The following is a 26,875-nucleotide window of genomic DNA, read 5'->3' as shown; positions in this document are numbered from 1 at the left end:
GCCCCAAACCGCGGACCCTCCACGCTCCGCGGGGCCTGCCGAGCTTCGAGGCCCTGTGACAGCCCGCCGAGCGGTTCCGGGAGGAGGGTTCACAGGTCAGAGTTGACTCCCTGAAAAGTGCAGCCGCTTTGAAATGCAAGATGGCGGCGGCGGGGCGCTGAGAGGCGCGGCGGCCCCTGCAGGTAGCGGCGGGAGCCGGTTCCGGGACGAGCGGCCGGGGCTCCTCGGGGCTGCGGGCGGGAACCGGCAGCGCAGAGCCCCTGGCCGGCGCGCGGGCGGGATGGAGGAGGGCGGCCCGGGGCAGAGACCCCCGGGGACTGAGCCGCTCGCGGCGGCGGGGCGCGGGGCGGACCTGGCGCTGGGAGTCCGAGGGGAGGGACCGGGCCTGCCAGGGCCGGGCTTCGCCGCTGGGGGACAGACTGCGCCGCCTCCGCGCTCTCGGGGTCTCTGTGGCCGGGCAAGGAGCTGGGGGGTGGGCTCCGTAAGGAAAAATCTCAGCGCCCCCCGCCTCCCGGAGCAAGGAGGAGGGCTGAGCAACTTGGGGTTGTTGAGGGGAGTGAATACTGGGTCTTCCAAGGGGAGTACGCCGCGGGGATGGAGGACCCCAGCCATGTGGAGGGTCCCAGGGGAGGTCGGGAGCCCTGCCCTGTAGGGACGTGTGGCCTCGTGGGACTCAGCCTCCCTCAAAGTAAGGAGAGAGTCTTGCTGGAGCTGAGCGCACTGGCATGGGGTTGGAGCCCCGGGAAACAATTCGAGGAAAGCTGTACCCCACTTCAGGGAAGGCCGGGCACCCATTTCGGGGCCAGGCCATGCCCCCACTTCGGAGCAAGACTCAGAGTTGAGTCTTAAGAAATACATTACGTTTTGAAGAAGCCCTGGGACTTCGGGTGAAGTTAATTTCAATGGAAATGTTATCTGTCCCTTTTGGAGGGATACAGGGAGGCTGATCAGGGACTACTCCAAGCCTAGGGCCTAAAGGAAACAATCTCCTAATCCTTGCGGGGAATGAAGGGCTGGGAAGGAGAAGCGAGAGGAAGCCGGCCTGCTGGCAGGAAAGAAGAGCCCTGGGGGATGCCCTGTCCCTGTGTACATCCACAAAGTTCTCGGTAAAGGGATTTGAAATTCTTTGTTTGCGTCTTTCCCTCCTCTCTCCTCTCTGTGGGTCAGTGAGGAAAGACCAAAACCGCGGAGAAGGAACAGGTACCCCTTTGGTATCCTTAGGTTAGTGAAGGCTCAAGCTCTGGCAAGGCTTCAGTGAGAGACTGGGTCGGGAATTAGGAAGCGAGATGGGGTGCGTAGAAGAGGAAAATAGGGAAGAGACTGGCAGAGCGGGAATTCCACCGCGCTGTTCTGACATCTCACACCAGCTGCAAAGAAAACCTAGAGACAAAAAGAAAGGGGGAAAGAGAGACACAAATAAATAAACAGCAACAACAAAAACACACAAAAGAAAACAGGGACCAAAGAAGAAGAGAAACATAAAAGAAAAAAAATAAAACCAGGAGAAGAGGCTAACCTTTGCTTGCTAGGGGAGGGTGGGGAATGTAAGGAAAAGCTAACTAACTGGTACAGAAATTAGAATGTGATTAGGTTGGGATTTCATGTAACTTGAAAAGAAGAAGCAATTTTCAGAAATGAAGAGGATAGCAGAAAAGGGAAAATCACAGGTTTGGGAAATAGAGTGGTTCACAGTAGGGAGGAAGCAGCAGCTTTTCCCCTCAGGAATAGTGACTATTGGTTTGGAGTGTATGTGTGTGGGCACCTACATAAATGCACTTTTATATTTGTTGGTATTGGTCATTGTTTCTCAGTCTTTGTTTAAAAGCTTTAATGTGTTATATGGTGCTACATGAATGATCTTTGCTTCTGAAAAATTATCCTGAAAAAGCTGTTTGTTTTTATGCCAGCAATAAGGATGAGCGGGAGCTGATTCTAACAGGGATATTGACCCTAGTATATCCATAGATTCTATTTCGTAAATAGCAATTTGGACTCTTGATTTTAAGCAAAAGAAACGTGAGTGCTGCTAAAGGCAATAATGCAGTGCAGGATGTAAAAGAAAAAGAGCTTTCATGAATATTTTTCCTCTCAGTTTTTCTCTTATTTGAAGCATTTTGTGGCTAAGCAGACTAATTTTATGCAAAATAAAATGTAAAATCTTGGGTCCTTTCAATATAGAAATGATAGCATTTCATGTATCAGTGAATCATTTTGTAAAAGAACCTCTTCAAAGGCTTTCTTTAGTGATCAGGATGAAAAGGAGAAAAAAGAGAGACCTGAGTAACTGATGACAGCTATGATCCATACAGATTTCTTGAACCATTCTACTATTTTAAAAAGAGCTTTAACGTATTCAATGGCAATGTTTTTAGAAACACATTTCAAGTATAAACTAGTTTAGAGCTGCACATTTGGAAAATTTTTATACATGTGTACTGTTCTTTAGTTTCTCCAGAGTGCACGTAGCTCTAGTTTTATATTCAATTCTGAACAGATTAGGCTGTTGAACCAGAGTGGCACTGATGCCAGATGGTTTGAAAATATGCTAAGGCGGAAAACATAAATGTGCCTGCACTATGAACACTCATTAGGGATGCCTTTTCCATATAGCAAGCTGATTATTTCACTGAATTTGGAGGACAGTCCATAAATGCTGTACTAATTGTTTCATCTTTCATGATACTTGTATTATAAGTTCTTTTTAAAAACAAATGAATGCCTGGTGGGTGTGGCTCAGTGGTTGAGCATCAACCCAAGCACCAAGAGGTTCGATTCCGGTCAGGGCACTGCCCAGGTTGTCCGTCAAATCCCCAGTGGGGGGCATGCAGGAGGCGGACAGTCCATGTTCTCTTGCATCATGTTTCTATCTCTTTCTTCTTCTCCCTTCCTCTCTCTCTAAAATCAACAAAGAAAAAAGTAAAAAATAAATAAAAATAAATGTGGGTAAAGTTTTGCAGTTATTTATTAATGAGCTTAATAACAGGTGAGATGGGTTCACTTTGGAGACTTTCTCCCTTTTGTATTATATTTCACAAAACTGAAAAGTGATGTTATACTGTATTACACACTTTCTTTTGTTGGGCACAATAATGTGATATTTGGTACTAGTTTGCTTTAAACTATAGCTTTATTCTTAAATGGATGTAATCTTAAATTATTAAAACAATAACAAATGTAGCTGAGGAAATAACATTTTTATGTATTTGTTGCATTGTGGATTTGGGCTCAAAGACTACTTATTTGAATATTAACAGTGTAGTCATGAGTTAGCCAGGCTTGTATGACTGAAGCTGCTGATTACTAATCAGGATATATACTTGAGTTTACATTTTGGAGATCTGTATTTTATATAGTTAATCTTTAAAAGTAAATATTTAGCCCTGGCCAGTTTGGCTCAGCAGTTAGAGCGGCAGCGTGTGGTCCAGAGAGACCCGGGTTCGGTTCCGCTAAGGGCACGTACCTCGGTTGCAGTTTGTGCCCGGCTCTGGTTGGGTTGTGCGGGTGGCAAACACTTGATATGTCCCTTTCAAGTCGATATCTCTCTCTCTCTCTCTCTCTCTCTCTCTTTCCCTCCCACTCTATCTGAACAAAAAATGGAAAAATGTCCTCGGGTGAGGATAAAAAAAATAAAAAATAAAATAAATATTTACGTAATTTTTAAGATAGTTGCCAGGTTTTGGTCTTAAAGAATACTTCATCTCTGTAGTTTATATCACCAGTATTTTATAATGTATTTAAGAGTATATAGGTGGTCTTATATACCTTTGGTCCAAACAAATATAATGATATACTTTGGGAAAGAAGCATATCTGAGCAGTTTAAGAATGATATTTATTCAAGGGAATTAAAATTGCGTAAATCATATTTTATTCAAAGTTTTGTTTTTGATTTTTAGATTTAGATTTGTTTTTTTTAATTGACTTAGGGAGAGAGAGAGAGAGAGAGAGAGAGAGAGAGAGAGAGAGAAACATCGATGTGAGAGTGAAACCAATCAGCCAGCTCCTGCATGCCCTCTACAGGGGATGGAGCCTGAAACCAGGGCATGTGCCCTGACTGGGAATCAAACTGATGACCTTTCAATGCATGGAATGACACCCAACCAACTGAACCACAATGTCCAGGGCTAGATTTAGATTTTTAAAAAATATCAAAGCTTATCTAAGAAAATTGAAACACTGACGTGGTAGACATATCATATACATATTTATAATTTTAAATAAAATAACTTTGTAACTCAATTTTAGTGATTTCATAGTTCCCATAAGATTTCTGACTCTCTTTTTCCCCTTCCTTTTTTATTTATTTATTTATTTTATCCTCACCTGAGGACATTTTTCCATTTTTTGTTCAGATAAAGTGGGAGAGAGGGAGAGGAAGAGAGAGAGAGAGAGAGAGAGAGAGAGAGAGAGAGAGAGAAACATCAACGTGAAAGGACACATCGAGTGGTTGCCACCCACACGACCAACCAGGGCTGGGGACAAACTGCAACCGAGGTACATGCCCTTAGTGGGAACCGAACCCGGGTCTCTTGGGACCACAGGCTGATGCTCCAACCGCTGAGCCAAACTGACCAGGGCTTTTTCCCCTTCCTAAAGGTCTTTCCCTTTTTTGGTTGTTGGAAGGAATGAAAGGAGATAGAAAGATTCTGATGTTTCTAAGCATTTCACTCAATTATGTTTTCCTTCTATGTAAGTCTATTTCCTTTACTTTCCAATACTGTCAAGAAGAAGTTTGTTAAAACTTTTATGGTCCGAACTGTACTTGGGATGGTAAAAAGAGAACAATTTCTCTTCGTTATTATGATATCAGAGGTTTGTTAGTTCTATGAAACACCCCTTAAAATGTGTCATAGACAAATGATTCTTCTTGGAGGTCAGAGAAAGTATGTGTATGTTTGGGTGGGGGGGGTACACATTATGATTGATTGATTAATGTCTACTTGTTAAAGCCAGCTTATTCTAGCATTGTTTGGAAATGGAAAATTGATTGGAAATGGAAATGGAAAATTGATTGATTTGTGCCTGGACTTTTAAAATATTTTATACTGTTTCAACATTTAAAAAAATTTAAACAAACACTTCCTTTGTTCTATAAGTTAAAGTTAATACCTTAAGTAAAAGTCAGAAAAATCTGCCCTGGCTGGTTTGGCTCAGCGGTTAGAGCATCAGCCTGCGGTCCAGAAAGACCCGGGTTCGGTTCCCGCTAAGGGCACGTACCTTGGTTGCAGTTTGTCCCTGGCCCTGGTTGGGTTGTGTGGGTGGCGACCACTCGATGTGTCCCTTTCACATCGATGCTTCTCTCTCTCTCCCTCCCACCCTATCTGAACAAAAAAATGGAAAAATGTCCTTGGGTGAGGATAAAAATAAATAAAAAGTCAGAAAAATCTAACTGTGGACCTATTAATGCCAGAAAATATTCCAAATACTTTACATGCGTATTTCTTTCAATCCTCACAGCAATCCTATTAAATAGGTACTATTATAAGATACTGTGAATTAGAGAGGTGTGTTCTAAAGTAATCCCAGTTTCAGGAACTGAAATAACATCAGGCAAATATGCTTTTCATCTAGAAGTGTTGAAGAGCTCATTCGTTGCTCCTTTAGTTGCCTTGTGTCATCACAGGTCTTGGCAGCTCTTCTCAAGAGACTCCCATTCGGTAAAACATCGTGCAATTACTATGTGATTTAAGAGTGCATTCAAATAGGTTACCAATTTCCTATAACATTAATAATTCATTTTGGAAAATAACCTCCCCTCTTTGGCAGCTGTTTTCTATCTTCTCTTCTAGTCCACATCCTGTAGATGGATGGCTAAGGAGAGGCGGAACAAGGAGATACCAGGAAATGAAATTGTAGAATCCCAGGCTGCAGAGATAACAGGATGCTCCACTGCACTTAACAGGAAAACACGCTTTTGCTTTTCATGAAAATAGTGTAACTATTCGGCCTAAGCTTTAACTTTACCTAGAAGTATTTTACTAAAGGATTGGTGGATTTACATTATTTCTTGACGTGAGAGGGCTCTTTGTAAACTTGTATCTAATAATAGCAAGAATTAAAGAATAAGGTACTGGGGGGAAATCATCTTCCTGAATATTCATTTAGTATGGTTAGAGAGTTTCAGTGCGTAAAGGAAAACAAAAATGATTCAGCCCTTCAAAAGCATTATTTCCTGTTAGTTAATAACAGAAACAATTATAGTTTTTATTAAATTGTCTTGATTAGTTTAACTCTGAGTAATATACCATAACATTTCTGGACACAAATCTGAGTTTTCAGAGATTGGTATTCAGTTTGTATACTTTAATGTTTCACAGTGCATGGATTGAAAAGCCATTTGGTTGTAGCTTTCTTGCAAAAACAAAATAGTTAAACAACAGTCATTCTATTAGATACCACATGTTTAGGGGTTGAGTACCACTAATTTAAGTAGTCCTGGCTTATTGCCAGTATTAATAATCTACTTCATTCCAATTAATAGTTAGTAAATTGGACACAGATATCAGTAGGGTTATGTGTAAACAGAAACATTCACCTCTTTCCAACTCTTTGTTTAACTAAGTTGTCTTTCGTAACTTTTGTGTAGTAATTTTTTATAATTCCCAATTTCTTAATATTAGATTTCCTATGATATTCTGCATATATCCACATTTTGAAACTTTTATTGAAAATAGTATAATAGTGACTTGGTTGTTTTACATAATATAGAATTTTTAAAGTGTAGTTTTCAGTTATTGTATTTCTTACTAATAGTGGGTTTAGCATCTACATGATTCTTTTAAAGTTCCAATGAGGAGATTTAATTTCTTTTCAAAGTTACATTTATTTTTAAAAAGCCAAGGAATAAACTTTATTTTTTATCCTCACTGAAGGACATTTTTACATTTTTTTTTTCAGATAGAGTGGGAGGGAGGGAGGGAGAGAGGGAGAGAGAGAGAGAGAGAAACATCGATGTGAAAGGGACACATCAAGTGGTTGCCACCCACACAACCCAACCAGGGCCAGGGACAAACTGCAACCAAGGTACATGCCCTTAGCAGGAACTGAACCCGGGTCTCTCTGGACCACAGGCTAACGCTCTAACCCCTGAGCCAAACTGGCCAGGGCCCAAGGAATAAACTTTAAAGTTTTCTAAGACTGAATCATGTCTAGAATAATAAAGTGATATTACCTTTTTTTTGTAGGAGATGGCAGATAGTTACTTTGGACCTGTTGGTAATGATGGCCTGAGCTAAACACCTCCTCATTTGAAGGGGACACCTGTCCGTGTTAAAGCACAGAATGCTGAGGAAGCTGTGGCAAGTATGTGCTCCATTGTTTTGGCAAGGGAAAACTCAGGTACTGAATGTGCTCACTTTAAATCCCATGACCTCTATTTGACTCAAATTTTAAAAGCTCTTTTTTATTCCTTTATTGATTTGAGAGAGAAAGGAAGGGAGAGGGAGAGAGAGAGAGAAACATTGACGAGAGAGAACATCGGTTGGCCACCTCCTTCATGCCTTCCTGCATGTGGGGATCGGGCCCACAACCTGGGAATGTGACCTGACCGGGAAATTGAACCGGTGACCTTTTGGTGCATGGGTCGATTCTCTACCACTGAGCCACACCGGCTGGGCTAAAAGCTCTTCTTAAAAAAAAATCCAGCAGACATATTCCTAATACTTTCTTAAGAAATGTACTTTCAAACTTTAAAAATATAAGAGTATTGGCTGCTTCAGTTTAAAAGAAAAATAGCATCATATGTCATAATATATCTATATGCTATATTTATAACTGATTTTTTTTTTCCTCACCTGAGGACATTTTTACATTTTTTGTTCAGATAGAGTGGGAGGGAGAGAGAGGAAGACAGAGAGAGAAACATCAACGTGAAAAGGACACATCGAGTGCCTGCCACCCACATGACCCACCAGGGCCGGGGACAAACTGCAACCGAGGTACGTGCCCTTAGCAGGGACCGAATCCGGGTCTCTCTGGACCGCAGGCTGACGCTCTAACCGCTGAGCCAAACTGGCCAGGGCTATAACTGATTTTTAATTAATATTTGCTGAAATCCTGTTTCAGGCACTGTATCAGGTACTGTGGTAACAGTGGTAAGCAAGGCAGAGACATTTTGTGTGAGGAAACTGATCCAGAAATTTTACTATTTTTTTTTTTGTTGTTGTTATTAATCCTCACCCGAGGGTATTTTTCCATCAATTTTTAGATAGAGTGGGAGGGAGGGAGGGAGGGAGAGAGAGAGAAACATCCATGTGAGAGAAACTATTGCCTCCAGGCTGGGGACTGAACCGCAAATGAAGTACATGTCCTTGACCAGAATTAAACCCGCGACTCTTGGTCTGAGGGCCGATGCACTAACTATTGAGAAAACTAGCCAGGGCTCAGATATATTTTTTACATAATTACCTGTATATGTTATTTATCTGATAATATATTAGCTTTTTTAAAAATATATTTTTATTGATTTTAGAGACAGAAGAAGGGAGAGAGAGAAAAACATCAGTAGGCTGCCTCATGCACAACCCTCACTGGGAATCAAGCCTGAAACCCTCCTACATGCCCCCAAATGTGGGTCAAGCCTGCAACCCAGGCAAGTGCCCTGACTGGGAATCGAACCTGTGACCTTTCAGTGTACGGTTCACAGGATGACACCCAACCAACTGAGTCACACACATGGGCCAATATATATTGGCTTTTTTTTCCTTTTAAGAGAGAAATAGAAACATCGATGAGAGAGAACATCGATTGGTTGCCTCCTGCATGCCCACCACTGGAGATCAGGCCCACAACCTGGGCATGTGCCCTGACTAGGAATCGAACCGGTGACCTCTTGGTGCATGAGTTGATGCTCAACCACTGAGCCACACCAGCTGGGCTATATTGGCTTTTATAAGAAGCATTAGCCCTGGCTGGTTTTGCTCAGCAATTAGAGCGTAAGCCCACGGACCGGAGAGTCCCGGGTTCGATTTCTGCGTACTTCGGTTGCAGTTTGTCCCCAGCCCCGGTTGGGGTCGTGTGGGTGGCAACCACTTGATATGTCTCTCTCACATCGATGTTTCTCTCTCTCTCTTTCTCCTTCTTTCCCTCCAACTCTTTCTGAAGATACATGCAAAAATGTCCTCAGGTGAGAATAAAAAAAAAAAAAGCAGCATTAGATTACTTAGTATATTGAAATATTTATACTTTTGTTCAATTGTTATTTTAGATGATTCCAGAAAGTACTAAGAAAGATTACCTAACCATTAATATGGTGTTCGCTTTCATTTTTTAAAAATTGATAAGTCCTTACAAGTTGACATTACCAATTTAATTACTATTATATTTCAAAATATTTTTGTTGTTGTTAATCTTCATCTGAAGATATTTTTCCATTGATTTTTAGATAGAGTGGGAGGGAGGGAGAGAGAGTCAGAAACATTAATGTGAGACACATTGATTGCTTGCCTTCTGAACAACCCCTACCAGGGCTGGGATCCAACATGCCCTTTGCTAGGAATCGAACCCATGACCCTTTGGTCTGAGGGCTGATGCTCTAACCTCTCAGTCATATTGGCCAGGGCTCAAAATGTTTTTAAAAATTAAATTATTATATCCTGAGTGAAATAGATAACAATTACTGTATTTTATAAAGGGGGAACATAACAGATAATGAATGGTTTTTCAGAGCCTCTCAATGATAATCTCATGTGGAATCAAGAATAGCATTCTTGTGTTAGACTGTGTGTTAGCCTGTTTGTGAAATACTTAACACACCTCCTTGAGAAAAATAGGGGAACACTATTTCAGCAGAAATTTACTTTTGGATCATTCAAACTTAAATAATAAAGACAGGAGATTTCATGCTAGTTTATATATCACTCTCAATATGTTATATACAGACTGGCTGGGATGTTAGAGTCCTGGAGACCTTTCAGAAAGATACTTCATTCCTCCAATCTGGGGGCAGAGTTTGCTAGGAGAAATCTGTCCAGCTTGGATTCTTTTCATCTTTACCAGTATTGAGGTCAGCTTTCTCAGGTGGAAAAAAACAGGAAAGAGGATAGAATTTCTAAACCTTTAAGGCTTAATTAGCATTAACAAAGGGATCTTCGGAAATTAGATTTATCTTTGGCCTTATTTTCTTAGATGCTTTCATTTTTATCACATTCATTTCTGTCTTTATTCACCGTAATTCTTGAATTTTGATTGTCTTGAGACCACTTTGGAAATTTTCTTAAGATTTATCTTAGTTAATAATTTGAGGTTACAAAAATTTTTTAAAACATTTGTTGTGGATTCAAATTTGGGTTGACAAATTTCTCATTTAATTTTTTCCAAGAACTTAACTGATGTTTCTGAATATTTTTATATTTTAGCTTTGAGAAGTGCTTCAAGTGTGTAAAAGCGAAAATGTTTTTGTTTGTTTTTTAATTTAAGAAGTGCCCTCTTGGACACTTTAATTAAAAAAATTTTTTTTTACATAGTGGATATCCTTTGTTTTAATTCGATCCCATTATTCTTTGTCCCTACTATTATTTCAAGCATTCTGTGATTTTGGTGGATTTCTAACTTTTAGTTTGAATACAAACATGTAAAAATAACTGTTTTCAGCTGGCTAAACATAACTCTGACTCAGAGAGGGAGAAGTGAAACTAAGTAAAATACAGAGTCCAAAGAATTTTCAGTGTATGTATGAATACATAGTCCAAAGGATTCTCAATTTGTATATTTTAGCTACCCTAAGAACAGTTTTATGTAGTTGGTATTAGGTCAAAACTAACATGATCCTTAAAAATCATAGTTATCTTCTAAATGTTCTTATTTGATCCAGAATTGGTATAAAAAACGAAGTTTGTTTTTATTCACATAAAACCTTACCAAAATAACATGCTTTTGTGGCTAACTAGGCCAATAAACTGCTATCTGTTAATCATTTAATTTGAAGTATAAGACAGCCAAAAAAATAGAGCCTTGGAAATTCAGTGTAGTTATGGCTCTGCTTAACTATAAACAACGTTGGATTTTTTTTAGTACAAAGTGTAGAATTTGAAACAATCCACTCACTTTTTACAGTGCATACCATTGAGAACTTATATTTTAATATCTTTAAAAATGTTACACCATTACAGTATAGTTTTCTCTTGAAACAGAAATAATGATTCCAAGCAAATTGCATTTGCTTTCTTGTAAAGATTAATTCTTTGAATGAATTTATCTCCCTGTTTCATTCTTACATAGTCCACAAATTTAGATACATACTGTTCATACATAAAACTGATTTGTTACAACAGAAATCTAGATGCTGGTAAATATTTGGTGAATAGTCATTGCTCTATTTTATTAAGTAGAACGTTTTATTTATTTATTTTTTTATTCTTACCTGAGGACATTTTTCCTTTTTTTTTTTTTTCCAGATAGAGTGGGAGGGAGAGAGAGAAAGAGAAAGAGAGTGGAGAGAGAGAGAGAGAGAGAGAGAGATGTGAAAGGGACACATCAATTGGCTGTCTCCTGCACAGCCCTGGCACAGCCCTGACCCAGCCGGGCCAGGGACAAACTGCAACCAAGGTACGTACCCTTAGCGGGAACTGAACCCAGGTCTCTCAGGACCGCAGGCCAACACTAACCGCTGAGCCAAACCGGCCAGGATAGAATGTTTTATATTCTAGGATGTTTTGTTTTGGGGGTTTTTTTGTTTTGTTTTGTTTTTTGGTACATGCCCCTAGTGGGAACTGAACCTGGGACTCTCTGGTCCTCAGGCCAACATTCCAACCGCTGAGCCAAACTGGCCAGGACTGTTCTAGGATGTTTTAATATTTTAATGACTAAAGTAATTTTATTAGTAAAGATTTTACCATTGAAAGTAATCTGCCATAAAGCAACACAGTTGTTCTTGATAGCTCCTCTATAAATGAGTGTTTAGGGAAGTAAAATATATATTATATAATGTGCAATACAGATATATTTTAAAGGCTTTTTTTTTTCTTAAGCAAATATTATTGGGACCTTGATAGGCATTGTGTTGGGCCCTGGGGAGAGCTAAACAGACCTTCTTTCTGACCATGTAAGAACAACTGCTATTAGAACTGTCCAAAATTTGTATACTGTGACAAAATAAATTTTGCTTTCATTAAATGCTTTTCTGGAGAGAAACTTCGTTGTAATTATTTTGATGAGTTTAGAATCATGAATTGATTAAGGATTAGCCTAGTTTCAGGAGAAGAGCCAGGATGCAGATAGGACCATGGAAATTGGTTTGGCCTAGATCTACACCTTGGGGATTATGGGTAATCTTGAGGGTTCTTTGAACCAGTCTCACTTTTCAGACCTGGGGTAGGAGCTGCAAAAAATATCTGGAATACACCTGAATGCTATACAAAATGACCATAGAAATATTTTAGTTTAATTGCAATTTTAAGGCTTTGAAACTATTGTTATATTTTATAATAAAGCAGTTATAACAATATTAAAGAAAACTTGTAAATGTTACACACAAAAATTTTAACCATCTCATGTGAAAATTTTCTTTATATTCTCTAGTCTCTGTCCACATGCATACATATTTTCCCATAGTTCTATCATAATTATATGTAAATTTTGTTTGATTTTTTAAAATTTAACAGTAAATGGGTAATTTTTTCATATTCCATACTCTTTTGATTATCATTTTTTTTTTTTTTGATACCTGCCCTTAGTGAGAACTGAACCCAGGACTCTTTGGTCTGCAGGCCAATGCTCCAACTGCTGAGCCAAACCAGCCAGGGCTTGATTATCATTTTTAATGGCAGGATAACAGTCGATTGATCTTTTTTTTTTTTTTTAATTTTAAATCTTTATTGTTGAATATAGAATGTATTACAGATGTTCCTCATTTTTCCCCCATTGACCCCCTCCTCCCCACTCCCGCCCCCCTCCCGCCTTTTCCCACACTATTGTCTGTGTCCATTGGTTATGCATAGAAGTTCTTTGGTTTATTTCTTCCCACCCCCCAACCCCTTTCCCTTTGAGGTTTGTCAGTCTAGCAATGAATTTGTCCTTCTTAATCCCTTCACCTTTTTCATCCATTCCCCCAACCCCCCCCCCCCATCTGGCAACCAACAGTAGAACAGTTTCTGTTCTACTGTTCATTTTGTTTGTAGATTCCATTGTCGATAGATATGTATTCATTGACATTTTGTTTGTTCATATATTTTATCTTTTTCTTCAAAAAGACCCTTCATCATTTCATATAATAACGGTTTGGTGGTGATGAACTCCTTTAACTTTTTCTTGTCTGGGAAACTCTTTATATGGCCCTCGATTCTAAATGACAGCTTAGCAGGATAGAGTAATCTTGGTTGTAGGTTCTTGCTTTTCATCACTCTGAATATTTCTTGCCACTCTCTTCTGGCCTGCAAAGTTTCTTTTGAGAAATCAGCTGACAGCCTTATGGGAACTCCCTTGTAGGTAACTAGCTGCCTTTCTCTTGCTGCTTTTAAGATTCTCTCTTTGTCTTGAACCTTTTGCATTTTGATGATGATGTGTCTCGGTGTGGGCCTCTTGGGGTTCATCTTGTTTGGGACTCTCTGTGCTTCCTGGACTTGTATGTCTGTTTCCTTCACCAAGTTAGGAAAGTTTTCTGCCATTATTGTTTCAAACAGGTTTTCAATTTCTTGTTCTCGCTCTTCTCCTTCCAGCACCCCCAAGATGTGAATGTTGGCACGCTTGAAGTTGTCCCAAAGGCTCCTGACACTATCCTCATTTTTTTTATTCTTTTTTCTTTTTGCTGTTCTGATTGGGCGTTTTTTGCTTCCTTATATTCCAAATCGATGGTTTGCTTCTTGGATTTACGTACTCTACTATTGAACCTGTGTAAATTATTCTTTATTTCAGTTAATGCCTCCTTCATTTCTGACTGTGCATCCATCATTTCTGACTGGTCCTTTTTTATGCTCTTGAGGCCCTCACTAAGTTCACTGAGGTTCTCACTAAGTTCATTGAGCATCCTTATAAGCCGTATTTTGAACTCAGCATCTGTTAGGTTGCTTATCTCCATTTCGCTTAGTTCTTTTCTTGGGGTTTTGTTCTGTTCTTTCATTTGGGACCTGTTTCTTTGTGTCCTCATTTTGGCTGCCTCCCTGTGTTTGTTTCTGCGTATTACTTAACGAGCAGTATGGGGCTCGCTGAGACCAGATGTTGCTTGTTTGAAAGAATTTAGGAAAAACCTGAAGCAGGATCCAAGACAGGCCAATCCTATGGTTAAGCAAGTGGCAACAGCTTGGGTGGGCCTGAAAATTGAGTGGGGCGTGGCCTCAGGGAGTCATCAGGGCGGGGCTACCAGTGTGAGCCAGGTTGCTGGAGTCCCAGATATGGCAGCTGTCTGCCGCCCCAGGGAAGGGCTCACCAAAGAAACAAAGGCATCTGACAGCACATTTGTCCCGGAGAAAGCTCCTCTCCAGCCCTCGCTCCAGTGCCAAACAGCTCAGTTCTTCCCTGTGTGTCTCTGGCGCCCCTCGAGCTGCCTCCCCTCCAAGCTTAGAGGGAGAGAGTCCGATAAGTCCGTGCGCGGGCCCTGGTTTTTCCAGCCAGAAGTTATGGGGACTTCTCTTCCTGGCACTGGAACCCTGAGCGGGGCACCTGGTGTGGGACGGGACCCCCCAGTCCTCAGGAAGGACCTTCCCAGCCGAGGTGTCCTTCTGATTTTTATCCGCCACACATAGGTGTGGGACCAGCCCCTGGCGCCTCCGCCCCTCGCGCCTCCGCCCCTCGCGCCTCCGCCCCTCGCGCCTCCGCCCCTCGCGCCTCCGCCCCTCGCCTCCCCCCCAGCCCCTCGCGCCTCCCGCCCCTCCGCGCCTCCGCCCCTCGCGCCTCCGCCCCCTCGCGCCTGCCCCCTCGCCCTGCGCCTCCGCCCCCGCGCCTCCGCCCTCCTACCAGTCTGGATGTGGCTGCTGCTTTAATTTCGTAGTTGTAGGACTTCCATTCAGCTTGATTTCAGGAGGTTTTGAATGATGGTTGTTCTGTAGTTTAGTTGTAACTTTGATGTGGTTGTGGAAGGACAGATACCGCATTTACCTATGCCGCCATCTTGACCGGAAGTCCCCTTGTTTTGTTTTTTAATCCTCACCTGAGGATATTTTTTCATTTATCTTTAGGTAGAGTAGAGGGGAGGGAGACAGAGAGAGAGAATGAGAGTGAGAGAGTGAGAGAGTGAGAAACATCGATGTGAGAGGGAGACATCGACTGGCTGCCTACCGCACCACCCGACCAGCGCTGGGGATGAACCGCAACCGAGGTACGTGCCCTTGGCTGGAATCAAACCCCCAACTCTTTGGTCCACGGGCCGAAGCTCTAATCACTGAGCAAAACTGGCCAGGGTGATCAATTTGTTGTTGTTGTTGTTATTTGTTTGTTTGTTTGTTTTGGTTATTCTTCAGCCGAGGATATTTTTCCATTGATTTCTAGGTGGGAGGGAGGGAGGAAGAGAGAGAGAGAGAGAGACTTTGATGTGAGAGAGACACATGGACCGCTTGCCTCCTACACGACCCTAACTAGGCCCAGGGAACAAACCTACAACCAAGGTACGTGCCCTTGACCAGGAATCACACCTGAGACCCTTCGGTCCTCGGTCAGATGCTCTAACCACTGAGCAAAACCGGCCAGGACTGATCAGTTATTTTTTAACAAATTTCTCTACTGAATGGTTAACTGAAAATAGTTTTCAAATGTAATTATATTTACAGTGCTGGATGCATTTAGCCCATAATTTTTACTTTATTGGCAGATTTTACTTTAATTGTGTTTTAGTTGCAAAGCTACTTCACTACTCAGTTGTGCAACTGAACTCTAACCCTGCTTTTACAATTAAATAGTGCAAGGTTCCTGAAATTGATTTTGAGTTTTGTTTCCAGTTGACCTTCAAATAGAGAATAACATGTCTGTCAGCTAATAGTGATTTCTGTGTAGCAATTTCCCTGTCCCAGCCCCACTGCACTTTAATGACAAAGGAGATGAATTGGAATTACACTATAGAATTTCTTACTCTGTTTTTTTACCCCTTCTGTTTTTTCTTTCAGTTTGTGTTGATTGTCAGCTGATTACGTTCCTTGAGAGAGAAAGGAAGGGAAAGTGAATAGTACTAAACAGTATTTCTTTCCTTTTTTTTTTATCCTCACCCGAGGACATTTTTCGATATTTTGTTCAGATGGAGTGGGAAGGAGGGAGAGAGAGAGAGAAACATTGACGTAAAAGGGACACATTAAGTGTTTGCCACTCACATGACCCAACCAGGGTCAGGGACAAACTGCAACCGAGGTTCGTGCCCTTAGTGGGAACCGAACCCGGGTCTCTCTGGACCTCAGGCCAGTGCTCTAACCGCTGAGCCAGACTGGCCAGGGCCTAAATAGTATTTCTTCATCTCCCAAAATAATTTTTAAGGAACTGAAAAATAGCATTAATTCGTTGCCTACTGTGTATCAGAGTGTGTGAAGCATTTTATTTTGATCAGCCTCTGAGGTAGATACTACTATTCTTATTTTCTACAGGGCAGCCTTCTCTGTGTCTTTCCTAGAAACCTCCTACAATGTGCCTATGTAGTTCCCGATACTTCTTCTCTCATTGCATTGATCATAGTTATTCTAATCATTTACTGACTCTTTTCCTTACTCAACTGCTAGTACCTGGCAGACCAGAAACTATTTGTCTTGGTCACCACTGTATCTCTAATTCAGTGCCTGGCACATGGTTGACATTTAACAAGTAGTTGTTGAATCAATTTGTTAAATTGAAGAGTCTTGGTTTTATAGGTGGGAAAATTGAAGTTGATACTGAGACATTTTTCCAATCATTAAACTACCAAGTGACAGAGGAGACTCCAAAACCTGTGATTTCATCTTATACCACAGTGCCTCTGTGAATGTATTCCTCTGGGCCTGGGTTACTTCTTCCATAAAAATTGGGTGATTGCACTGAGGCCCTTGCTTCCCCTCAATTTACGACTTTTTACAAGGATGCCAGGGCTGCCTTTGTTTGTGCTTTGGTGTATTTTCAGGCTATAGACTATATAGGTATTGTAGTAGAATTGAGCCATTGGACCAAATCTTGAGGCTCTTTTGGGAATTTTCAGTGACCCTTTAGAAATATGTTAAATAATATAGTGACTCTGGTTTTGTTAGCAAAATGTGAACAAACTGTTTTAGGAGTAAAGAAAAAAGAATCTATATAGTTGGGTATAGAAGTAATCTGAGGTTGAGGCAAACGGTAATACTCAAGATAATTTTTAGGCCTTTTGCATTACTGAAGACTTTTTTTTAAAGCCTCTCTTTTAAGTAGCTTATTTAAATTTAATTATGTTGCCAAGACCAATGCTTTTAAAAGAAAAGGCACAATTGTGCTTATTCATCATTAGATTGTAATGTAATGTATGAATGCTTTGTAATTTTCAAAACGTTAGTAAAAAATATTTGAACTTTTAAAATTTGTTTATATCTGCTTAAATTCCTATGAACTGACTATTGTGAGTTAGTAAGCTATAAGGAAGAGAAGTAAAAGTAATAATTTGGTAGCATATTCCTCTTTTTATGCTAGAAAAGATGAGAAAGTTTAGCCCAAGAGTTAAAGAGCCTGAATAATAAAGAGACCTCAGCTCCTCGGGTTTTCCTTCTGTATCTCGTCTCGGTACTGGCTACTCCATTCCAGGCCTGGGTGCCTGCCCCAGGCCTGCCTCCTGCAGTGCAACAACCTGAAAAGACACATTAGTTTCACTTTAGATTAGTTTTCAAATTTCATGGCTCAGCAGTGGCAAGCTGAGAATTTTTTTTTTTCATTCTCACCTGAGGACATTTTTCCATTTTTGTTCAGATAGAGTGAGAGGGAGGGAGAGAGACAGAAACATGGATGTGAGAGAGAGACATCAACTGGTTGCCTCCTGCATGACCCCTACCAGGACAGGGAACAAACTGCAACCTAGGTACGTGCCCTAGGCCAGAATCAAACCCTTGACTCATTGGTCTGCAGGCCAACGCTCTAACCGTTGAGCCATACCAGTCAGGGCTGCTTTATAATCTTTGAAGTAAATTTTTTCTCCTCAGTTCACCTAGGACAAGGATCATGCTAGTAAATGAATAGTTCTAATTTGTAGTAGAGAATAAGACCCCTTACTCATATTACTTATTTTTATTTCGTGTAGACTTCAGAAGCACATCAACTTTAACTGATTTAGCATCAAAATTTTATTTGAAATATTTTTAAAATGTATTTGTATGAACATAATGCACTTTTTCTTGATGATTCAAGGTCATTCTTAGGGATTTCAGGTACTGTTCTCTGGTGATGCCCTCATGGCATGCTGAATTTTGTAGGACTGTTTTCCTATTCATTATGGTTCAGTTAATAAACGTTAAGTGAGTCCCCACTTCCTGGCTTCTTATATGCAAAGGCGATATCGGAATGAACAAGAAGATGGCCAACATAGCTCAGCTGGAGAATGTTAGATTAAAGGTACAAAGGTCGTTGGCTTGATCCAGAGTGTCAGGGGCTTTCACTTAAAAAAAAAAAAGAAAAATAATGAAACACATACCTATAATGAGGAGTATGGTTGTGGGACAGAAATGTAACATTTCTTTACTGTAATATGGTCAATACTAGACCAGAAAATAAATTGAGGAGGAGGTCAGGCCAAGTTAAAGCGAGAAGGTGAACTATAAGGCGGCCAGATCATCCCATGAAGTGCACAGACGTGCTCGGGTCGGCCTACGTGGAATGTCCCTGGAACAGCAGCCATTTCCGTTGGGCTTAGAGCATCTGGAAATAGGAGTCAGGAGATTGAGGTTGGGGCCAGGTTGTGAAGGGAACTCTATGTGGCTTCAGGAGTTTGGACTATTCATTTACTATTCTTTCATAAACTTTAAGTCAGGAGACTGATATGGTTAGATGTGTTTTATAAATTTTGGCAGCATTGTGGGAAATGTTTAAGAATTGTGTTTCTGGCCTGGCCGATTTGGCTCAGCAGTTAGAGTGTTGGCCCGCAGATCAAAGAGTCGCAGGTTCGATTCCAGTCAAGGGCATGTACCTTGGTTGTGGTTCGGTCCCCGGCCCAGGTGAGGGTTGTGCAGAGGCCAACCAATCAATGTGTTTTTCTCACATCGATGTTTCTCTATCTTTCTCTCTCCTACTGTGTCTGAAAATAAATTGAAAAATATCCTCAGGTGAGGATTTAAAAAATAAAAATAAAAAATAAAAAAATAAAAGTGCTCCTTTCCCAATTAAAAAAAAGAATAGTGTTTCTGAAACTTGGATCATTCACATTCTGTCTTTGCTTCTTTGCCATAGTTGGGCATGCTCTAGGGATGATGAAATAATCAGTAGGAAGAAGAAGGCATAATTGATGGGTTGAATTTCTTACACATTTAATGGCCATAGTCTCTGAGTATCTGTGACTGCTTTTATAGTTTTAATCCTTCCTGGTTAACAGATTGTCGTTTCACATTGGTAATAATCTTGCCGAAGCAAACTCTTTCCCTAACTTCCCTTCCAATATAGCTAGCTGAAAAATCCAAATAAATAAGCCCGTGTTCTGCCCTTCAGTGAGTTGGCCTGGAGACCTCTATTTTGATCCTTAGAAGACTTTTTTTCTGGTTTGGTCTTATTCTAGATCTTTATAACTGAGCCATCCAATAACTCCATATAAGTGAAATATCACTGTAATTTGTTTAAAAGATCATAATCATTTAAAAACATTTTTAAATTTATTTTAATGTAGGTGATTGGAGTTGTGCTTCAAAAATTTCAGCAGTTCAACAGTATTTTATCTGCCAACAAAAAGCTCTTTACTTGATTGCACCATGAAAAAGCTGCTAATGAGACTTGAGCATAAAAACGGACCTGAAGAACCAAAAGCCATTGTTTTCAAATGAAGAATACAGAACAGTTTTAAGCCTCAATGCTTTGTAATCACCACTAAGATTTTCTCCATAACATCAGAATGGCAAGCAGGCGAAAATCAACAACACCCTGCATGGTCCTTGCCAGTGAACAGGATCCAGACCTCGAGTTGATATCAGATTTGGATGATGGACCTCCTGTACTCACGCCTGTAGAAAACACCGGAGCAGAGAGCATCTCAAGTGATGAAGAAGTTCATGAATCTGTGGATTCTGACAATCAGCAAAATAAAAAAGTTGAAGGTGGCTATGAATGTAAATATTGTACTTTTCAAACTCCAGACCTAAATATGTTTACTTTTCATGTGGATTCAGAACATCCCAATGTAGTGCTAAATTCCTCCTATGTTTGTGTCGAATGTAATTTTCTTACCAAAAGGTATGATGCACTTTCGGAGCATAATCTGAAGTACCACCCAGGAGAAGAGAATTTTAAGTTGACTATGGTGAAACGAAATAACCAGACAATCTTTGAACAAACCATAAACGATCTGACTTTTGATGGTACTTTTGTTAAAGAGGAGAACTCAGAGCCAGCTGAATCTACAGAAGTTTCCTCTTCGGGAATACCTATCAGTAAAACTCCCATCATGAAAATGATGAAAAATAAAGTGGAGAACAAACGGATTACAGTCCATCATAACTCAGTAGAAGATGTTCCTGAAGAGAAAGAGAAGGAAGTCAAACCAGATCATGAAGAAAGTGTGGAAAGTCCAAGTTCTTCGGCTTCTGAGTCTAATACCAGTACTTCCGTTGTCAACAGAATGCACCCGAGCACTGCGAGCACGGTCGTGACCCCAGCAGCAGTTCTTCCCGGATTAGCACAGGTGATAACTGCCGTGTCAGCTCAGCAGAATTCCCATTTGATTCCCAAAGTCTTAATCCCTGTTAATAGCATTCCTACCTACAATGCCGCATTGGATAACAACCCCCTTTTGCTTAACACCTACAACAAATTCCCTTATCCAACGATGTCAGAAATTACTGTTCTTTCTGCTCAAGCAAAATACACAGAGGAACAGATCAAGATATGGTTTTCAGCCCAACGTCTAAAACATGGTGTGAGCTGGACTCCTGAGGAAGTAGAAGAGGCAAGAAGAAAGCAATTCAATGGAACAGTACACACTGTGCCTCAGACCATAACTGTTATTCCGACACACATTTCCACAGGGAGTAATGGCTTACCATCCATTTTACAGACATGCCAAATAGTCGGTCAGCCAGGCCTGGTCCTGACACAAGTAGCTGGAACAAATACCTTGCCGGTAACAGCACCAATAGCCTTGACAGTGGCAGGGGTGCCAAGTCAAAGCACTGTACAGAAAAGTCAGGCCCCCGCTGCCCAGCCTACTGCAGAAACAAAGCCAGCAACAGCAGCAGTCCCAACTTCTCAGCTTGTCAAACATGAAACCACATTGGCGAACCCTGATTCATTTGGCATTCGGGCAAAAAAGACTAAAGAACAACTGGCAGAATTAAAAGTCAGCTACCTTAAAAATCAGTTTCCCAATGACTCAGAAATTATCAGACTTATGAAAATCACAGGCCTGACAAAAGGAGAGATTAAAAAATGGTTTAGCGACACAAGGTACAACCAGAGAAATTCAAAGAGTAATCAGTGCTTACATCTCAACAATGATTCGTCCACCACCATTATTATAGACTCCAGTGATGAAACCACGGAATCCCCCACTGCTGTTACTTCGCAGCACAAACAATCCTGGAACCCTTTCCCCGACTTTACTCCCCAAAAGTTTAAAGAGAAGACAGCAGAGCAGCTTCGGGCCCTTCAGGCAAGTTTTCTCAACAGCTCCGTACTGACAGATGAAGAATTAAATAGGTTAAGAGCGCAAACCAAACTGACCAGGAGGGAAATTGATGCTTGGTTTACAGAGAAGAAGAAATCGAAAGCTTTAAAGGAAGAGAAAATGGAAGTAGATGAAACGAATGCAGGCAGTTCCAAAGAAGAAGCGGGAGAAAGTTCTCCTGGAGATGAATCTGGTGCACCTAAGTCAGGGAATACAGGCAAGATATGTAAAAAAACACCGGAGCAGTTGCACATGCTCAAAAGTGCATTTGTCCGAACACAGTGGCCGTCACCAGAAGAGTATGACAAGTTGGCCAAAGAAAGTGGGCTTGCTAGAACAGACATAGTTAGTTGGTTTGGGGATACCCGTTATGCTTGGAAAAATGGAAACTTAAAATGGTACTACTACTATCAAAGCGCCAATTCAAGTAGTATGAATGGTCTGTCTTCCCTTAGGAGAAGGGGAAGAGGGAGACCCAAAGGAAGGGGAAGAGGAAGGCCTCGTGGGCGGCCTAGAGGAGGCAAGAGAATGAACAACTGGGACAGGGGCCCATCACTCATAAAATTTAAAACTGGAACTGCAATACTTAAGGATTATTACCTGAAGCACAAGTTTCTTAATGAACAAGACCTTGATGAACTTGTTAACAAATCACATATGGGCTATGAACAGGTCAGAGAGTGGTTTGCCGAAAGACAGAGAAGATCGGAGTTAGGTATAGAATTATTTGAGGAAAATGATGAGGAAGATGAAGTTATTGATGATCAGGAAGAGGATGAAGAAGAAACAGATGACAGTGACACTTGGGAACCCCCACAACATGTGAAGCGGAAGCTTTCTAAGTCAGATGACTGAAATGTAAGTTTTTAATCTGAGTGTATATTCATCAATCACCCACATTTTGAACAGCCACCTGATATCTGTCATCTCCACTTTTGATAGTATTTTTCTTAAACAGTTTTTCTTTTTCCTAACAAGAGAACTAGGTGCTACAAGTATAGCCAGGAAGTATGATTATCATGTATAATCCAGTTATGATTATTCTGTGTCTTATGTAGAGTTTAATGTTGCTTTAATTTTTTTTTTTTTTTTAATGAAATTATTTTTACTTTGTTTTAAGGGAAAATCTCCCATTCTCTAAGACGGGAGACTGGTGGGTGGGGGGATTCACAAATACTAAGGTAACAAAAATGTATTTTTTTGCAACCCTTCACTAAAGCTTCATTTTTTGCCTATTTAAGGAAAGAATTAAAAAACGAAAACTGAAAAGAAGGGGGAAATTATTCCGAAGGAAAGACTTGCCACAGGGGTGAGGATTGCTGAGTTTTAGGAAACTAGGTGAAAATGGGTATCCTTTTTCATTCATTGCATTGCCTCCAAAACTATTAGGTTTTTAACTAGAGTTTAAAATGTTTTATGTATTAAAATTACTCAATATTTTTTTCTATTAAAAGCCAAAGGTCTGTTTTAGGCCATATATAAATTCTATATTTACTTAGGTGGCATCTGTTTTTGAAAACTATAATAAAAATTATTTCTGTTTTAGAGATCAAAAGGTAAACAACATATTTGATATTAAATTAACTCAATGGCCAAAAATGTTTTTTCATTCTTTGACATAAAACAAACCTAACAGCAGAAACACTGTATTTGGTTAAAAATATCTCTCTGTAGTTATAAAAGTACAAGTAAATACACTTTAAATGTAAATGTTTGGCATATTCCTTAAATCTTCATTCTTTTATAGGTTGGATTAATTAAAATTTGACTGTAGTTGCAAATCAGATACCTGATTTGGAGTTAGGACTTAAATTCTTAATACTTACGGAATTCAGTAGCATAGTTCTGTTCTTTACTCTCGGTTTTTGAGTGTTCCAGGATAAAACGATATTCTTAGAAAACAATGCAGTTGTCATGAAATGTTTGTATATGTCTACAGTAGTCCCAAATTACTGCAGTGTTGTCAAACTGTACAGGAGGAAGCAAAGCACAGACCCTCGTGATCATATGAGCATGTTTACATATTTCCTTAGCTTTTTGCATCCCTATCCCATCCTCTACTTTTATGCTTTGTTATTTTGCACAGTATCTCCTTATTTCCCCCACATCTTCCTCCCTGGTTTTATTTATTTTATTATAACAATTACTTATAGAGTGTTTAGTACCAGACACTATTCTTGCTGCTTAGCAATCCTTTTCCAAGCCTTTTTTTCATTAACTTTTTTTTTCAGGCAGAAAAAAAGATGAACCTTTTAAAAATGCACCTACTTTTGAATAAATCTCATTCAGGTTATAGAACAAAATGGATTGTTAAGTGACAAGAAGTTAAACAGCTTTAAGGTACAGCTTTACCAAAAGGCAGTCCTCCATTTTCTAATGTCAGAAATCTTCAGGACAGGCTTTCTTCTGACCCAGATGCATAAAATATTTTTAACAGGCATTTTTTTTTTATTGCTAGACACAAGAATGTGTACTTAGCCAAGATTAAATCAACAAAATTTTTGCTGCAATGAATTGTTGTTTTAGTAACCTCTGCAGTGATTTTGTAGGGAATTGCAGTCTTCTAAAACTAATGTGAACTTTTTTTATAATTTAATTTGACCTTACTTTAAGTTTGTGTGGATAATTCTTATGTTATATATTAATACTGTCATAGGTACTATGGTTAAAAAATTTCACACAAAGCCACAGTTTTCAAAAATTGTGTCATATATATTATATGTGTACTTTTGTGGTACATATACACACTTGCCTTGCTTTTAAAATATGCAAAAGTCTAAAATTATGAATGACATTAATTAGCAAGTCATTGGCTTAACAAAATAATTTTTATCTTACAAAAGGATTCACCAGAAGTTTCCTCTAAATACTTTTTCATTTAAATATGGTTCAACTTACAAAAAAAAAAGTAACCAAAACCTTTCCAAAATAGTTAGTGCAAAAAGTGAGATACAGTAGTCCCCCCTTATCCTCAGGGGATATGCTCCAAGACCCTCAATGGATGTCTGAAACCGCAGATAGTACCAAGCCCTATATAAATTGCTTTTTTTCCCCCTACATATACATACCTATGATAAAGTTTGACTTATAAATTATGCACAGTAAGAGATTAACAATAATAACTAATAAAATAGAAAAATTATAAATATACTATAATAAAAGTTATATGAATGTGGTCTCTCTGTCTGTCTCTCTCTCATATAACTGATCAGCTAACCCAGAGGGCTACAAAGTGGCAAACTGGCAGATAGGTACACAGTATGGATCTGCTGGGCGGGACAGAGGGTGATGATGTGAAATTTCATCGGGCTGTTGAAAATAGCATGCAATTTAAAAGATATGAATTGTTTATTTCTGGAATTTTCCATTTAATATTTTTGGACTGTGGTGGACCACAAGTAACTGAAACCACAGAAAGCAAAACCATGAATAAGGAGGGTTACTGTACATGTGTGTCTTTTGCAAAAGCCAGCCTTATACAGTAAATCCTCACTTAATGTCAATCAGTTCTGTGACTTTAATTGAAGTGATGTATAAGGAAACCTATTTTACCACAGACTGATTGATATGAACAAGAATTAAGTTCCTGCAGCATCTTATCAATGTTATAACAAAATGGACGATGTTGAACAAATCAATGATATTTGAGGGCCTGATATGTATAAATAGAAAAAAATACAAGAGTTTAGATTTCATAGTTTATTACAAATACAAATGATGGAATATATACTTCCCACTAATAATTTTTAAATAAATTATTGCATATAAGTATATGTAATATAGATAAAAATTATTACATATAGGTAAAAATGTCTGTAAGCAAATCTGGTATATGCAGAACATGTACAAAGGAGTTGTACACACAATCTAGTGCATTATATGAGATATATGTGGCAAGTGATCTCAGTATTACAGAGTAAATACAAAGGATGTGTCTTCATAGCTAATTTATATCATTTTTGCTTCTAAAAGTGGTAACCATTAAAATGTGCTTTCCTTTAAATTTTTAGTTTTTTATTATGTTTTTCTTTTATAGCTGCCTAAAACATTGGAGGAGAATCAATTCTTCAACTCAAGCTGTCTGATTTACTGTGAATGGGCCCACAATCTTTAATGACACTGAAAACCTTTGGGAGCATAAACATTCTCAGAAAATAGGATCCAGTACCCAAAAGAAATGGAGCTTAATGTTGTGCCAAAGTTAAACTACTGCAGCTGGTGAAAGTTCTGCAATGTAAATAGAACACTAATTAAAAAAAACTTGTAAAAATTCAAATTTTAATACATTTTTATTCTGATATGATGGAGACATTCTGATTCTTAGACTTTCTGAGGGGGTTTAATGACCACTAGAGCTTGTCCTCATATTTTGTCCAGCGTAATACTGTATGTCTAGTGAGATGGGCCTTATTGTCTGTATTCTTTGACATGTTATTAAACTTATAACTTTGAGTGACCAAATATTTCCCAGAATAAAAATTGTTAGAAACAGGCAAAAGAAAAACCTGATTTATTTCTGTGTCTTATTTATCAGGCCCTGCATGAAGATTAAAAGTTATGCATGGGCTTATACATTTTCAATGTAAGTGAAAATACAGCCTTTTGACATATGTTGGAACAATGAGATTTTGTGGTATCATTGGTCCTTAATGATTGGATCTTTCATGGACACCACTGTTAATACTTGTAATGCTTTTGTTACTTTTTTTCATTCGAAGCTGAATTTGCTTTTTATTAAACTGAAGATATCAACACTGAAGAAGGAAAAGAACCTGGTATAAGAATTTGGATAGGGTGAAACTGAAATAAATTCTGTACCAATCATATGGAAATCAGAAATGTTCGTACAGGTACCAGATCAGAATTTTCAAGAATTAAAATGGAATTTCTGTCAGTGAAATTCCACTTGTATCAATTTCAGTGACTAGAGAAAAAGTTCTGAACTGATCACGAATTAAATGTTAGCTTTTCAGGAGTCCGAAAGTTCCTACTAACTTATATAAACTTTGTAAAGACCGGTGCTGTTCATTCATGTTGAGAAGGACCCTTTCCTTTGTGACTATAGGACCATTTTTCAAAGTGTGCTTTCTTCATAGAAGAAATGTTCAGTTCAATTAGCTTTGTATTTTATTTTATTTATTTTTAATTTTTTTTAATTCCTCACCTGAGGACATGC

At 39.4% G+C, this 26,875-nt stretch overlaps 1 protein-coding gene across 5 annotated transcripts; it reads left to right on the top strand.

The window, feature by feature from the left end:
* ZHX1 (zinc fingers and homeoboxes 1) lies at positions 1-26,875 on the top strand. 5 transcript variants are annotated; one of them, XM_036263683.1, is made up of 4 exons: positions 1-95; positions 7,184-7,337; positions 19,711-22,557; positions 25,736-26,875. In XM_036263683.1, the coding sequence occupies exon 3, from the start codon at positions 19,933-19,935 to the stop codon at positions 22,552-22,554; it is 2,622 nt and encodes an 873-aa protein (XP_036119576.1). In that variant the 5' UTR covers positions 1-95; positions 7,184-7,337; positions 19,711-19,932; the 3' UTR covers positions 22,555-22,557; positions 25,736-26,875. The 5 variants fall into 5 exon arrangements, with proteins under 5 accessions (XP_036119576.1, XP_036119579.1, XP_036119575.1 ...); XM_036263686.1 differs by lacking the exon at positions 1-95 and adding an exon at positions 102-182 and having other exon boundaries at positions 7,184-7,301; XM_036263682.1 differs by lacking the exon at positions 1-95 and adding an exon at positions 102-182.

Source organism: Molossus molossus, unplaced genomic scaffold, assembly GCF_014108415.1.
Source record: "Molossus molossus isolate mMolMol1 unplaced genomic scaffold, mMolMol1.p scaffold_m16_p_16, whole genome shotgun sequence".
Lineage (NCBI taxonomy): Eukaryota > Metazoa > Chordata > Mammalia > Chiroptera > Molossidae > Molossus > Molossus molossus.
The sequence above is the reverse complement of the archived record's forward strand: the minus strand, read 5'-3'. Positions and strand labels throughout refer to the sequence as shown.